The sequence below is a fragment of the Oryctolagus cuniculus genome, chromosome 9, assembly GCF_051225735.1.
Source record: "Oryctolagus cuniculus isolate XC-2025 breed Fujian yellow rabbit chromosome 9, ASM5122573v1, whole genome shotgun sequence".
Taxonomy (NCBI): domain Eukaryota; kingdom Metazoa; phylum Chordata; class Mammalia; order Lagomorpha; family Leporidae; genus Oryctolagus; species Oryctolagus cuniculus.
In genome coordinates, this window is record NC_142875.1 from 60,494,236 (window position 1) to 60,511,105 (window position 16,870).

The 16,870-nt window shown below is 43.2% G+C and overlaps 1 protein-coding gene across 1 annotated transcript; it reads right to left on the reverse strand.

Annotated features, from left to right (window-relative positions):
• Positions 1-4,780: 4,780 nt before the first annotated feature.
• On the reverse strand, positions 4,781-10,163 carry KBTBD7 (kelch repeat and BTB domain containing 7). Its single transcript, XM_008260021.5, has one exon. It carries the CDS (start codon positions 9,120-9,122, stop codon positions 7,065-7,067), a length of 2,058 nt encoding a protein of 685 aa, XP_008258243.1. The 5' UTR covers positions 9,123-10,163; the 3' UTR covers positions 4,781-7,064.
• Positions 10,164-16,870: the final 6,707 nt, after the last annotated feature.

Below are 16,870 nucleotides of genomic sequence, written 5' to 3' on the forward strand. Positions count from 1 at the left end.
GGACAGTCAGAGAGAGAGAGAGAAAGGTCTTCCTTTTGTTGTTGGTTCACCCTCCAATGGCCGCCGCGGCCGGCGCGCTGTGGCCGGCGCACCGCGCTGATCCGATGGCAGGAGCCAGGTACTTATCCTGGTCTCCCATGGGGTGCAGGGCCCAAGTACTTGGGCCATTCTCCACTGCACTCCCTGGCCACAGCAGAGAGCTGAGGCCAGGGCTTTAACCCACTGTGCCACAGTTCTAACTCCAAATCTCCATACTTTTAATAAGTTTATTTTGATAGTTTTTCCTAGTATCCTCATTGCTTTCACGAGGGAGTAGGTTTTTGGGGGAGATTGTTACTGCACCATTCAGATGTCTACTGAGAGAATAACTTGGATAAATCTCAAGAGAACTATGTTAAGTGAAAAAGTGATCTCAAAAGATTAAATACTGTATGATTCATTTATATAATATTTAAATGATAAAACTTTAGAGATGGATTACAGATTAGAGGTTGATCTAGCTGATGGATAAAATTAGGGAAAGCATTGTCCCGTGATATCTTCTTTGCACAAAAAATACCCTGAAGACATTGAGACTGGATCAGGATGCCTTGAAGGGAGCCAGTTCTATTTGCTAGTTTTCCCCAGAATTAGCAAATCGTTCATCCCTAAAAACATATTCCTGATTAATGGATGGTGCTTCCAAAGCAGCTTAAATTCTTTGCAGGCAGCAGTAGAAATAGTAAGTAGGTTCCACTGGAAAGAGATGACATCCTCCCCAGTTCTCAGATAGAGAGGGAATGATATGCACCTGCTCTGAACCTTGGGCCATGTTGACTTCACAGAATTAAAATGAGAAAAGGATGCTGATGAAATAAACCTGGTGACAAAATAGTCCAGTGTCAAGGAGAGGGCATAAAACTTCTTGACTATCTGACACTCTAATATTAGGTAATTTCTGTGAACATATCTTTTTTATTGTTAATTTTTCTAAATGATCTGTATATATTTTTAATTAAAAATCATTTAAGAGAGGGAGAGGGGCTGGCACCGTGGTGCAGTGGGTTAATCCTCCGCCTGCAGCACCGGCATCCCATATGGGTACCAGTTCTAGTCCCGGTTGCTCCTCTTCCAGTCCAGCTCTCTGCTGTGGCCCAGGAGTGCAGTGGAGAATGGCCCAAGTGCTTGGGCCCCTGCACCCACGTAGTAGATCAGGATGGGGCACCTGGTTCCTGGCTTCGGATCGGCACAGCTCTGGCCGTTTTGGGCATTTGGGGAGTGAACCAACAGAAGGAAGACCTTTCTTTTTGTCTCTCTCTTTCTCACTCTAACACTGCCTGTCAAATAAATAAATAAAATCTTTAAATAAAAAAAGGTGGGGGGGAGAGAGAATACTGTCACACTGGTTCACTCTTCAAATGCTCACAAACTGGGGACTGAGAATTCAATCCAGGTCTCCCACTTGGATGACAGGAACCCTTACTACTGCTGACTCCCAGGATCTGCACTACCAAGAAACTGAAATCAACTGAGACTTGAACCCAGTGTGAGATGTGGCCATCCTAACCAGTGTCTTAACTGCTAGGTCAAATGTCCACTCCAGTTATGTGTACAATTAACCCTTTCAATGGTTCTAAAAATAACTTATCAGTTCTCTTGAGATTTTTAGTTGCATATTCCATAAATAATTTTGCCTCATAATATATTATTTGATCATATTTGCTATAACAAATATTTTTAAAGCTAATTATAAAGATGAAAAAGGTGTTGTTGAGGTTTCTAAACAGGTATACAGGGAGAGATTGGGTATTTTACATGGAAAGAAGAACATCAATGCCTTACTCCCAACAAAATAGTTTTTTTTTGTTTTTTTTTATAAAGATTTACTTATTTGAAAGTCAGAGAGAAAGAGATCTTTCCATGTGCTGGTTCACTTCCCAGATGGCCACAACAAACAGGGCTAGGCCAGGCCTGAAGACAGGAACTTAACCACCTTGTGGTGGCAGGGGCCCAAACACTAATGACTCCACTTATCAGCAGAGGTAAGTTTTTCTTGCACTTACGGTCCTGGGCATCACACACAGGACACATCAGTAATTATCCATGGTCATTTGACAGTTTTAGCCATCATGGTAATTACAAACACACTATACACAGGACATTAAATCTCTAGACTTTAAGAATTTTAAGAATAAAAGTACACAATGTGGAGGGCAAGAAATAAAAAAAAATGGATATTTTACATTAGTTTATACTTATACCTAAAAAAGTTTTAATGTTCTATTTGAGTACCGAATTCTTCCCACCAATAAGACAAGCAACTCATATATAACAATCTTGGCTTTTGTTTTAAAAATGAAAAGATTATTATGTCATAAAGTTGCTGGTTTTCCTTAAATGCAAATCAAGTAACATGTAGCATCACATCTTAATATTCAATACCAAATGACCAAGAAAAAAATAGCAGCGCTAATAGTCATGGCCACAATGATACAAAAACATCTAAGAGAGTTTAGGATGATTTCTAGGATAAGAAACATAAAAAGGCAGATAACAAGCCTCAAGAGATATTCCTAGCAGCAACGGTAAACAGATTTTAAGTCAAGCCTTGAAAAGAACCATTTGGGGGCCTGTGCTGTGGCACAGAAGGTTAATGCCCTGGCCTCCCATATGGGTGCCGGTTCGAGTCCCCGCTGCCCCTCTTCTAATCCAGCTCTTTGTTATGGCTTGGGAAAGCAGAACATGGCCCAAGTCCTTGGGTCCCTGCACCCACGTGGGAGACCAGAAGAGGCTACTGGCTCCTGGCTTTTTTGCTATTTAGACTTTTTTTTTTTTTTTTTTTTTTTGACAGGCAAAGTGGACAGTGAGAGAGAGAGACAGAGAGAAAGGTCTTCCCTTTGCCGTTGGTTCACCTCCAATGGCCGCTGCCGCCGGCGCGCTGCAGCCGGTGCACCGCGCTGATCCAATGGCAGGAGTCAGGTGCTTCTCCTGGTCTCCCACGGGGTGCAGGGCCCAAGCCCTTGGGCCATTCTCCACTGCACTCCCTGGCCACAGCAGAGAGCTGGCCTGGAAGAGGGGCAACCGGGACAGAATCCGGCGCCCCGACCGGGACTAGAACCTGGTGTGCCGGCGCCGCTAGGCGGAGGATTAGCCTAGTGAGCTGCGGTGCCGGCCTATTTAGACATTTCTAATAAACAGCAGTGATGTCAGCAGTTTGAGACATCTGAATCATAAATTTCCCTTTTTTTTTTTTTAATTTATCCATTTACTTGAGAAGCTTAGTTACAGAGAAAGAAAATGAGAGACAGACAGGACTTCTATTTGCTATTTCACTCCCCAAATGGCGGCAACTGGCTGGAGCCAGTAACTTCTTCAGGTCTCTCAAGTAGGTGCAGGGGCCCAAGCACTTGAGCCATCTCCCAGGCCATCAGCAGGGAGCAGGATCAGAAGTGGAGCATCCAGGACTCAAACCAGAGTCCATATGGGATGCCGGCACTGCAAGCAGTGACCTACTATGCTAGAGCAGCCCCTACATTTTGTTTTAAGGCCTAACATATACACAGCCTACTTGGACAATAATCACACCACTTACATTGTATGACGTTCAAGCTTTCATATACATTAGTTCATTTGAGTACTTCCTTTAAGCCACTTACATTTTGTTAAATATTAATCATCATGAGTGAATTTGATTATCAGAAATGTTAACTTTGCCTGTGTTCTGAAGTATTCATTAATTTTCACATCTCATTCAGCCAATGTATATTTTTAGCTCTGTTTTACGAATGACATAATATTGCCCCTTCCTCCTACAACATCTGAAATATGTGTCTCTTGAAAAAAAAATGGACTCCTATTTGTAGAGGTGTTCTGTGGATGAACTTCAGAAGTGTCACTATACCCTTCAATTATGAAAATATTAGTATGTGCATTCTCCTGGGGAATGGGTTACAAACTTTCATATTTTCAATTAACATCCAGATACCAAAACAGAAAAAAGAAAAAAAAAACTGCTTAACTAGAGGCAATAGAAGGGAACTATTATAACTTTAATCCTAAAGCCAAATTTACACAAGTTGTTTAGCAAATAGTCTTCCCTTTTAACACTGCCTTCTGTTTTATCCATTGGAAAATCCTATGCTACGTTGTCATTTGAAGTGTTTGAAATAACTTAGGTTTTCAGCTTTTCAGACTACTGCCACACAGATATAAGATAATGGGATTGCTTAGCCTTTTGACTAAGATCAAGTGTAAAAGACAATGGAGGTGATTTTAACTGTTACAAATGGTATTCCTGCAAATTAAATTATACTGGGCATTTGATAGGGGCCAGTGCTGTGGTGTAGAAGGTTAAGCCTCTGCCATATGGGTGCCCATTCAAGTCCTGGCTGCTCCATTTCTGATCTAGCTCCCTGCTAATGCACCTGGGAGAGCAGTGGACGATGGCCCAAGTACTTGGGCCCCTGCATGCATGTGGGAGACCCAGATGAAGCTCCTGGCTCCTGGCTTCAGCTTAGTCTACCCCTGGCCTTTGCAGCCACTGGAGGAGTGACCCAGCAGATCAAAGCTCGCTCGCTCGCTCACTCTCTCCTTCTACCTCTGCCTTGACAAATAAATAAATCTTAAAAAAAAACATTATATTGAGCATTTGATAAAAGGCACACAGATTAACTGAAACCTGAGATGCAGGTATCTGCTTGTCATGAAGGGATTTCAACACTGCTACTTGTGTCATTCATTATGAAGCAAGGGTTTTACACATTTAGCAAAACCACAGAATTAGAAAGTCAGGAAGCCTGGGTTCTAGTTATCAATTTTATTTGTAACTAACCATGTACAAATCATTTTAGAAAATAATGGTTCACATCTACTCCCTATTTCACAAATATAATTACAGAACCAAAATTCTTTCCAAGAAAACCTTATTGTAAAGCAAGATATTACTATTATTTAGCCTAGGCTTTAACTGAAAGATTAAGAATGACAAATTGGAGAATTTGCATTTTTTACATGAGTTGCACACCTTAATTCTTCAGAGGGATAATCTCATTGAAATAAGCATTGCTATGGTTCTACCTTACAGAACAAAAAGCTATTAACAAGATGTTGATGAAGAAAAAGCTGGCCGAAAAGTAACATTATTGACAAATAGTTTTCTATGTTAACAGCAGTACTCATAACGTCCCTGATATCAAATGAAACAAACTTTAGCCATAGGCCACTAAAAGCATGTTAACCTTTTTGAAGGAACATGAAATGCTAGGGCAGGTCTTCTTTTGGTAGAAATGTTAAACAGGAATGTCTTGTAGATTCTTAAAATGGCCAATCAAAATGGCTAAGCAAGCATTCTGTGTATGTGTGTGTGTGTGTATCTGTTTTATCCTTTTCTTTCTGCCTGTTTTTTATTCCAAAATTCAGTTCCCCATCCCAGTCACACTCCTCAGCCCTCTGACAGGGTATCAAAAATCTGTCTATAGAGAATAAACACAGATGAAGAATTAGCATGTTATTTAACAAAGATTCAGGAAGATAATTTTAAGCAGTTATAGAAAAATTTATACATCATAAACATCTGTATAGCATATGTACACCATTTAGTGTGTACATGTATTCTGATAAACGTGTATTAATAAAGCTTCAAAAGGTAAGCACCTATATTTTCTCATATTTAACAGTGTCAGTTTTGTGCGACTTAGTCTCTATTTCTGGACTTCCCCTATCATATGGTGACAGAATCAAAGACTAGAGTATAGTTCACAGAGAAACACAAAACACATACAAATGCCATAATAAAATAACATGTATACTACAGCTTAGGGAAATATTTGAGAGGAAAGATACTTTCACTATTGGCCCCAAATGCCACATCCACTTAAGTTCTTTAACTGTCAACTTTTAATACAAAAATACCTCCAAGCTGATAATCAAGAACATATACATGACTTACAAAACTGACAGAATATTTCAATACTACAGAAAACAGTTCTATATACATCTTAAAGTTTGAAGGTCTTTGCTGGCACTTAATTTTAAAGATGATAGACACAATGACCACTAATATCAATAAAATACTGTTTTTAGCTTATACATATTTTCAAAACCAATATTACCTCACAAAACAGTAAAGAATAAATTGTTTCCTACTGAAGAGAAACAGCAAAACTATATAAAGAAAGCAAATAAACTTTTTTAAGACAAGGCATGACCAACAGATAAAAATTTACATTACCCAATTGTATTTCCAGTGAAAAAGGACTGTTCCTCCGACTCAATGAGGCATGTATCAGGTACAGATCAACAGTAGGAATTTACAAAACAAAATTTTCTTTTCAGGGGTAGGGGGCCAGTTTAGAAGAGTATTTTGGTGACACTAGAATGCATTTTTTAATTAGATATTGGTCACATTTAGCAAATAAGCATTTTAAATTCCAAAATAAAAATGCAAATCTTTTAAAACAGTGAAATCCTGATTTTTAAAGCTTTCTATGAACTTGTAAAGCCATTCTACATATAACCAAAATGAAACCACCATTCGGTAAAACTTTACATATTCATTTTTTTTTCCTTGCAGAAGGGAAGAAACCCAATCACAATTTTAACAAACTACCTTTAACTTACAAGAAATTGACTAGAATAAACTTTTGGAAATCTGCTTTCATTATTCTGAAGGAATGTATATACCTTCAAAACCCTACCAGTAACTCCTAGTCTGATTTACTATTAAATAAATTAAAAAACTAAATTTCTTGTAACAATAAACAATTTAAAAATTGAGTAAACTGATACTGAAAATATACTAATCAAAAAAACTCATTTGCACAATGTATATTTGAATAATGAACAAAAGTCACAAAGGATACTAATCAATTAAGATCTTTTTGCATATTTTAATCTGGACTTTTAGCAGAGTAAATTATTAAGCAGGCTGATTTATGGACTGTTTACATTTTAAAATATTACATTAGTATTTCAAAATATTACCCTTTCTAAATCAAATTTGTGGTTCTAGTCAATTTTTTTTAGGAAAGGATCTTGTTAAGATACATTCCACAAAGCAGGAGAAACATCTTAGCACTTCAAAATATTTACAAGGAACCCTGCTGATCCTGTGCACTTCGCTGAGGTGCTACCTGCACCCACACTTCATCATCAGAAAAAGAACTTGAACTTCCTGACTCGGAGTCCAGCTCACTGAATCCATCTAAGTCCCATTCAGTGCTAGACTCACTTCGGGCATCATCTTCCTCAGTGATGAAACTCTGACCAGGTTCAAGGCAGGAAGGGTAAACACGAGCACAGAGGCAAATAAAGCCAGAGTCAAACTGCAAAAGACCTAACATAGTACCTATATTAATCCACTGGTCTTCCCTTGTATCATATTCATACACAGTCACCCGGTTCTTCTTCCACTGAGGGGTGGTAGAAGTAATGAGCAGCAGCTTTTGGTCATGATTGACAATCTGGTAGTTGTGGGTCTCTGAGTCCAAGGGGATATTACTGATCCGCCTCCATTCTCCCCTGGCTGGGTTGTAGACCTTCATAACTGGTATGTCACAGATACAATAGATCTCATCGTTGAAGACACATGCTTCCTGAAAGTCACTGCGCTTAAGAGAAGCACAGTTCAGCCACATATTGTGGCTAGGATCATAGCAGAGCATGCGCTTACTGTTGACAGCATAAAGATAGTTCTGAACCACTATTAGTTCAAAGGAATAGAAGGAATGGGGCACGGGAGCTACCAGGGCCCACTGGTTCCTCTGAACACTGTAGCATTCCACTTCCTTCAACTTGACTCCAGTGACAGGGTCTCGCCCACCCAAAATGTAAATGTAGCCATTGAGATATGCCACATCCATGCCTTCACGACACAGCAAGCGGTCTGCAAGTTGCTGCCAACTATTTTGGGCTGGTTTGTACACCCAGAGGTCTTTCCTGGGCTGGGCAGCTAGGTAGATGTCATGGTCTGGAGAGACACAGACAGCAGAGGAGGTTATAGTCTTAGTGTGAGCCAAGGTGGTTAAAGGTGAAGGCATTGTGTAAATGTCCCCTGAGTATGGATCGTAGCAAAGAAAGGGATCTCTGGGATGTCCAAAGAAGATCACCATCTCCTTGGCACACATACCCAGCCTCTGGGGTGGATTTTCTCCTGCAGAGACAACAGAGCTGCTGCTGCTACTGCTGCTGGTGCTGCTGTTCGGCACCGGCACCAGTGACTTGTACAACATGTCTCCGTAGCGCATCTGCAGGGCCCCTTCAATAACGTCCAGGCAGTACTTCCTCACAATGGGCTTGGCCAGCAGCCCTTCCAGGTAGTCCTGGTCGTCTTCAGTGAAGAGCGTCCAGCGGACACACTTGAAGACTTCTGCAGCACTGGGGCCCCGCTCTTTGGGCGCAGCTTCCAACCACTGCAGGGCCACGTGGCACACCGTCAGCTCACTCTCTATGTCCAGGCTATCCAGGCGCAGGATGGCCAGCAGCTGGGCCAGCGTCAGGTCGGCCAGAGACTCCTCCCGAACCGAACTCATCCGACTGAGCTGCTTGAAGTTGTGAGCTATATAGGACTGGGCCTGAGATCGCAGCTTGCGGTGGCCAAAAGCATCGGCGAACTTGAGGATGGCCGTGCAGTTGGCCAGATCAAGGCGGCGGGCTAAGAAGGAGGCGCAGGCTTCCCGCACGTACTCGAGCTGCAGCATGTCAGAGGCGGCGTACAGGCGCTGCACGTTGGCCTCGCTCAGGGACACACGGCCTGTGTAGCAGTAATCCACCAGGACCTCGAAGGACTCGGCGTCCACGTCGTGCATGGTCACACTGGCCTGCTGGCTCTCGTACATGCCGCCAGTGAACATGCTCTTGAAGTAGGGGCACGCGGCGGCCAGCACGTTGCGGTTGCAGGGGAACAGGCGGCCCGTGCCAGGCCCGCTGCCAGGCGTCACCACCTCGATGGTCACATCACACAGCAGCCGCGCGTCATAGAACGACTTGAGCTGTGCCAGCATGGCTGCAGAATGGGCCGAGTCCTTTAACTCCTCTGGACCCGTGTAAAAGGCTGAAACCGAGGGTTTGGAAATCCTCTTGGGCCGCCTCCCGCCGCGGGGACTGGCGAGGCGGCGAGAACGCGGAGCGTCTTCCCGGGACTGCATGGTGGAGATGGCGGCGGAGCGTGAGGGCGAGAACGGCTGCAGGGACGCGGCTCAGGCTCCTCCTCACCCTTCCCTCGCTGACGCTAGGACAGCAGCGTCCCGGAACAGACGGCCGCACGGGCCGCTCTAAGTCAGCCCTACCGCCCGGCGCCTCGTCCCTTTATCGCGTAGACAGTGCCTGACTCACCCTCTTCAACTTCCGCGCCCTTTCTCTGACTCAGCTTGCCCTCACCGGACCTGCTGGCTGGAGCCCAGAGCCGCCACTGCCGCGCTGGCGAAACCAGTAGTCGTCAGGCGAACTACCGGTCCCAGGTTCCTTTTCGCGCCTCGAGGCATGCTGGGGCCTTCCAGTCCCCAGTGAAGAGAGTGACTGGCGGAAGCCGCTTTGCATGTTGGGAGTAGTAGTTTATGTAATATCGCGAGCTTTCCGTCGTCGGCTGCTTTTTCTAACAACTAGAAAGCCTTAATTCCCCTGGATTTGATGGTTAAGAGCAAGAGCTTTGAAGTCCAGAGGAGAGGCCCCGATTTACCATTACGAACTCTTTCTGAAAATGTTCCATTCTTTGTAAATTGAGGGTAACATTTCATAACGTTGAGAATTGAATGATATAAATTACATAGGATTCGAAGAATCACACTGTGTTGTAACCATTACCACCACCCATCTCCAGAACTCTATCAAAACTGAAACTCTATTAAAGGATAACCTCTTATTCGCCAGGGATAAAAACAGCTGGAGTGTCCCCCAAGCCTCTTGTATTCACATTTAGTCCCTGTTATGAGGTATTGAGAGGGTTAAAAATCTAATCTGACTACGTATTTAGAGGTGTGGTCTTTGGGAAGTGATTACATTAGAAAAGGCCATTAGGGTGGAGGCAGCATAATTGACTGCTTGTGAGTTTATAATTAGAGGGAGAGAAACCACACAAGCACAGTGCTCATATCTCCTGCCATGTGATGATGCCATGTGCCAGTTTAGCAAAAAGGCCCCTTAGACCTTATATCTATAGAATTGTGAGTCAAAATAAACCTCTCTCCTTTATAAAGTAGCCTGCCTCATATGAGTATTTTTTATAGTAATAGAAAACAGACTAATAAACTCAATGGTTGATTTTTTTAAACATATCTGTTCTTAATGGTCATTTGGTTTACATTATTTATTTTTATTTTTATTTTTGACAGGCAGAGTGGACAGTGAGAGAGAGAGACAGAGAGAAAGGTCTTCCTTTTGCTGTTGGTTCCCCCTCCAATGGCCACTGCGGCCGGCGCACCGCACTGATCTGAAGCCAGCACTTGGGCCATCCCTCACTGCACTCCCTGGCCACAGCAGAGAGCTGGACTGGAAGAGGAGCAACCGGGACAGAATCTGGTGCCCTGACCGGGACTAGAACCTGGTGTGCCAGCGCTGCAGGTGGAGGATTAGCCTATTGAGCCGCGGCACTGGCCACATTATTTTTTACAGAATCAAAAATATTAGTCCATAAGACATACAGAAGTACTGTCCACAGAATTTTCTGTGATGTTGAAAATGTTTGATATCTGTGCTTTTGTGGCAGTCAGAAGCTACCTATAGCTCTTGAGTACTTGAAATGTCTATGCAATAAAGGAGTGAGGCATCGGGTGGTAGATGAAGCTGAGGACCTGAATTTTAAATTTTAGAAAATGACTTGATAGGAATCTATTGGAGAAAAGATATCATTTACAAACAATGGTGTTGGCACAACTGTATCAGGCTGTAAGACAAAAATTAACCTTGACCCCTACTTTATATTATAAATGCAAATGCTAAAATTTTAAATCTCTTAAAACAAAATGTAGAACATCTTTGACTTTGGGGTTGAAAAAGATCTTAGTATACAAAAAAGTTGATCATAAAAAAAAGAAATGAATTTTAAAATTACAAGCTTTTGCCCATTAAAAGTGAAAAATAAAAATGTAATCCATAATTAGGAAAAATGTTCATAATATATATAACCAATGGCCAATAATAATAAGAAAAGTTGTTTAATGTCATTTACCTGATGGTGAAAAGACAGTTAGGAAATTAAATTGACAATGAAGAAATAATTGTACAACCATTAGAATGGCTAAACTGAAGATCAACAATACTAAATATTGTGAATATATGGAGGCATTGGAGTATGTATGTTTTTATAATAAGAATATAAGTTGGCATATTCATTTTGGAAAAATCTTTGGGGGCCAGCGCTGTGGCATAGGAGATAAAGCCACCACCTGCAGTGCCGGCATTCCATGTGGCCACCGGTTCAAGTCCCAGCTACTTCACTTCTGATCGAGCTCTCAGCTATGGCCTGAGAAAGCAATAGAAGATGGCCCAAGTCCTTGGGCTCCTGCACCCTCGTGGGAGACCAGGAAGAAGCTCCTGGCTCCTGGCTTCGGATCAGCACAGCTCCAGCTACTGCGGCCAACTGGGTAGTGAACCAGCGGATGGAAGACCTCTCTCTCTCTCTGCCTCTCCTCTCAATGTGTAACTCTGACTTTCAAATAAAATAAATGAATCTTTAAAAAAAAAATCTTTGATCATTTATTTGAAAGTTAATTTCCTAGTAATTTCATTCCTGGGCATTTCCACAAAGGAAATGAAAACGTATAAGCACAAAGTCTCTTAGACAAATTTTTATGGGCTGGCGCTGTGGCATAGCAGGTAAGGCCGCCGCCTGCAGTGCCAGCATCCCATTTGGGCACTGGTTGGAGTCCAGCTATTCCACTTCTTATCCAGCTCTCTGCTATGGCCTGGGAAAGCAGTGGAAGATGGCCCAAGTCCTTGGGTCCCTGCACCCACATGGGAGACCCCAAGGAAGCTCCTAGCTCCTGGCTGCAGATTGGTGCAGCTCCAGCCATTGTGGCCAATTGAGGAGTGAACCAGCAGATGGAAGACCTCTCTTTCTCTCTGCCTTTCCTTCTCTCTGTGTAAAACTATGACTAATTTTAAAATTTTTAAAAATTTTTTCATAATAGCTTTAGCTATAATAACAAAAAATAGAAACAATTCAAGTATATATCAAGATAATAAAAATATTGTCATATGTTCATATAGTGTAATACTACTGTAATAAAAAAGAAACAATCTGTGATACATGTAATAATGTAAATGTTTCTCAATTTGTTAAGCAAAAACCAGCCAGTTAACAAAGTCCAGATAGTATGACCATTTATGTGAAGTTCTAGAACAGGGAAAACAATCTTTGGCGACTAAAAATGATAATATAGGCTGCCTTTGGAATGACGGATGGGGTTTGAAAACTTACCAGACTGGGAGGAAAGCTGAAGAAACTTTCAGATGTGAGGCAAATGTTTTCTTCTTGATTGGGCTTGTTGGTTACATGGGTGAATGCATTTGCTGTACTCAATGCACTGTATTACTCATATCTATGCTTTTATGTTCTGCTGAAGAGAACCCACCACATAATTGCTGGCACTAAACAAGTTATAGAATTTTTTTGCCAGGAAATCATAATGAAGATGGGTCAGTCATAAAGGAATCCTCCTCAGCTCTGAGTCACACAAATCATCCCAGCATATGTACTCTGAGAAGATCAGCACACTGCAGTCTTTTTCTTTTTCTTTTTTTTTTTAAGAGTATTTACTTGAATGGAAGAGTTTACACACACACACACACAGGGATCTTTTATCTGGTGGTTTACTCCCTAAATGGCCTAAGCACTTGGGCCATCCTCTGTGGCCTTCCCAAGCACATGAGCAGGGAACTGGATTGGAAGTGGAGCAGCGAGGACTCAAACTGGTACCCATACAGGATGCTGGCACCACAAGCAGTGGCTTTACCTGCTATGCCACAGTGCCAGCCCCATTCTGGTCTTTCAGTTTTATAGAGCAGCTGAGTGCCGCACCTTCCATTCCAGGACTATTTTATTCCTGCCAGTCACAACTTGCTAATCACATTCTCCTTATTTTCTGTGTTTCCTCAAGTTTTTTTTTTTTTTTTTTTTGCAATTTGCATAATCGTCTGTATTGGAATGTACATTATTCTCGGCAGGAAGATAAAAGATAAAACACTCACTCTTTTTTCCTGGTGGTTATATCGTGGTCATCAACACGCCGAGATTTTAGTTCCTCAGGAATCTTTAACTTCAGTGCTGTGTGTGAACGTAATCTACTCGGGATCTTCTGAAGTGAAGACGGCTGTCTCCTGGCTTTACCTGTTTGCTCTTTCAGATCAGAGGTCTCTCCTGAGGCAGTCTCTCTCATGTTTCCCTCTGAATTTTGCTGCTAATTAGCTTTTCGAGGTTCTGTTTCTCAATCCTGGTTTCCACATATCTGAGTAGTCTACTTTCTGGGATTCATTCATCCCAGTTCTGAATCCCGACATCCATAATGTATAAAGTACGTTACTTGTTCGGCCTTTATGGAAATCTTCACATACTTTGCCTCATAAAGAGACCCATGAGAGCACAGCGCACACTCACCCCAGAATTTAGGCTTCGCTACCATTTATATGTGATTCACCAAAACTTCCTTCCGTATCAGCTGACCGCCGTCCCCTACTCCCTGTTGCACCCAAGCCAGCAAAAGTTACTCATCAGTCGCTGCCAGCGCTACATCCTGTGACCATCAATATTGTTTTTACTCTAGTTCTTTATACATATTTGAGAGAGATGGAGAAGGGGGGGGAGAGACTTAGGGAAGCAGGTAAGGAGCCCCAGCTACCCCCTCAGAGCACTAGGAAGCAGCCAACCAGCCTTCCTAGAGTGGCTCTGCCCGCTGAGCCCCCGGCAGACAGCTGGTGGTCGTTCTACCCTCCTGTGAACCCAAGAAGCAGCTGAGCACTTGTTCCTTGATGCTCGGCCCACTGAGACCCTGAGAAGCAGACGCTCTGCTCTGTCCCCCCACCCCGACTCTTGGCCCTGGGAAGAAGCTAGGATGACCTCTTGGAGAAGGTTGGCCACAGACGCCACAGGAAGTTACGCATGTAGTCTTCGGATACTGACAGACACCCCAAAAGCACAGACAACAAAATTTAAAAAGCTGACAAATGGGGCTATGTGAAACTAAAAAGTAAGAGTGGCTGTTTGGCCTTGTGGTTAGGATACCCACATACCACATGAGAGTGCCTGGGTTCAGGTCTTGGCTCCACTTTTGATTCTAGCTTCCTGCTGATGTGCACTCTGGGGGGAGGTGGGGAGCAGATGATGGTTGAAGTAGTTGGGTCCCTGCCACTCATATGACAGACCTGGATTGGGTCCCTAGCTCCCAGCTTCAGCCTGGCCTAGGCCTGGCCGTGCAGCCATTTGGGGAGTGAACCAGCAGATAGAAGATCTCCATTTCCCTACCTTTCAAATAGATTTCTTTTTTTGCAAAATAAAAAAAAGGAAAATAGATGGGCAAAATTTTCAAAAACAGAAAAAGAAAAAAAAAAACAGAAAAGAAAGAATGGCCCATGTGAGCCCTCTTTCAGATTTCAGTAGTGCAGCATGGAGGAGTGAGGAGGAATTAAGTCTAGTCCTTGGGCTTGAATCCCAGTGCCAGACCCCCAGTGATATAATCCAGAGTTGGATGGGGCCAACTCTGCCACAGGTCTACGCAGGCTGAGTATTTGGATCCTCCATAGTAGAGAGCTATACCTCTCTCAACATCCAGCGGAAAAAGCAAAGCAATACTTCAGTCACTGAGGAGGGGGTTAGAAGAGAGATCTTAGGGAACTCAGGGACAGGTTCTCTTCTGTGTGACCCAGCACCGGATAAAGCCCAAAAGCCTTTATCTCAGCCCAGTGGTCACAGATAAAATCTCTAGACTTGCACCTTCATTGGCCAGATAACTGTACTGCAATGGACAGATTTCAGTGTGTATTTTGCCTGTCTCAAAGTGGCACCCTGAGAATTTGTATCACCCTGTTATTTATGAGAGTTCGGTATAACCCAGCCTAGTCCTAGTCTGAGTGGCCAAAACCGGCTACCTTTATCATCCCTCCTCCAAACTGGCACAGACAGCAAGGACCACGACTGTGTCTTGGGGCCAGTGCTGTGGCATAGCGGGTAAAGCCGCCACCTGCAGTGCCGGCACCCTGTATGGACACTGGTTCGAGTTCTGGCTGCTCCACTTCCGATCCAGCTCTCTGCAATGACCTGGGAAAGCAGTGGAAGATGGCCCAAGTCCTTGGGCCCCTGCACCTTCGTGGGAGATATGGAAGAAGCTCTTGGCTCTTGGCTTTGGATTGGCGCAGCTCTGGCCGTTGCGGCCAAGTGGAGAGTGATCCAGCTGATGGAAGACTTCTCTCTCTCTCTCTGCCTCTTGTTCTTTCTCTGTGTAACTCTGACTTTCAAATAAATAAATAAATCTTTTAAAAAAAGACTGTTTCTTGAGACTCAGCACTCAGTTGATAAAGCCCAATTGTGAGCATTTTCTAATGGCATCCATTCCTAGGCAAGCAGCTGTGGATGGAATCTCTACATTTGCCCTTGTATCAGGTGAAGACCTGTGCTCTGGTGGGATGCATGCCCTTTTATGGTTAAAACTTATAGGCCCTCTTGTAGATTTCTATCAGGCAGGATGGATTAAAATTAGTTATGGTGACTTGAAACTTTCTGGATTCACTTGGGGCTCTTTTGAGAATTCAGAATTAGTTTATTTGCAGGCTCAACTAGTAAAAGCTTTAAAAACTCAATAATTTGAAAGGGAAATATATTTAAATTGGGAGACCACTAATAATGAATCTACTATTGCCTCTCTTAGGCAGACAAGTTCACAACTGTCTCAGTTTCCAAATTGGAAGATTTTGAGTTGTTTCTCGGTGCCTTCTGCTCGCTCTTGTTCCCTTGACTATTCCCCAGCTTGCTCTTCTCCTTGCCATCCTTCTCTGTCTCTGAGCTGCCTTTTTATTTTTTTATTTATTTATTTTTTAACAGGCAGAGTGGACAGTGAGAGAGAGAGACAAAGAGAAAGGTCTTCCTTTGCTGTTGGTTCACCCTCCAATGACCACCGCGGCCGGCGCGCTGCGGCCTGCGCACCGCGCTGATCCGATGGCAGGAGCCAGGAGCCAGGTGCTTTTCCTGGTCTCCCATGGGGTGCAGGGCCCAAGCACCTGGGCCATCCTCCACTGCACTCCCTGGCCACAGCAGAGAGCTGGCCTGGAAGAGGGGCAACCGGGACAGAATCCGGCACCCCGCCCGGGACTAGAACCCGGTGTGCCGGCGCCGCTAGGCGGAGGATTAGCCTAGTGAGCCGCGGCGCCGGCCTGAGCTGCCTTTTTATAATACTGAAATTGAGCCCCTCAAAACTGAGTTCTAAAACCCCACCTATTTTCATGTCTCCATCTAAAATTAAGTCTAATGAGGATTGTACTAAAACCATTACTTCTGTTCCTTGGACAAATGCTGAATTGCATGCTTTTGTGAATGGTTTTCGAAAGTCAAAGAAGATGCAATTGAATTCATTCAATAATTTGATCTCTTAATCAAAAGCCATCAGCCTGACTTTTCAGATTCAGACCAATAAATTCTACTTTATGGAGATATCATGCCTAAGGAATGGACTTAGTTGGCTAGCTGCAATGGCCCTACTGGAAATTTTTTTAAAAGTTGAGTATCACAGGACAAATGCTAAAAAATTGGCCAGATATCTTAATAAAAAAATCTCAAATGCATTTATTAGTCCATTATCTAACATGTTTTCAATAGCCTGATGAACCCACTTACAATTATTATGCCCAGTTTCAGAAAAGCTTCTTTCAAAATGCTGGCATTAAATATATGACAGATGAAACTAAAAGCCTA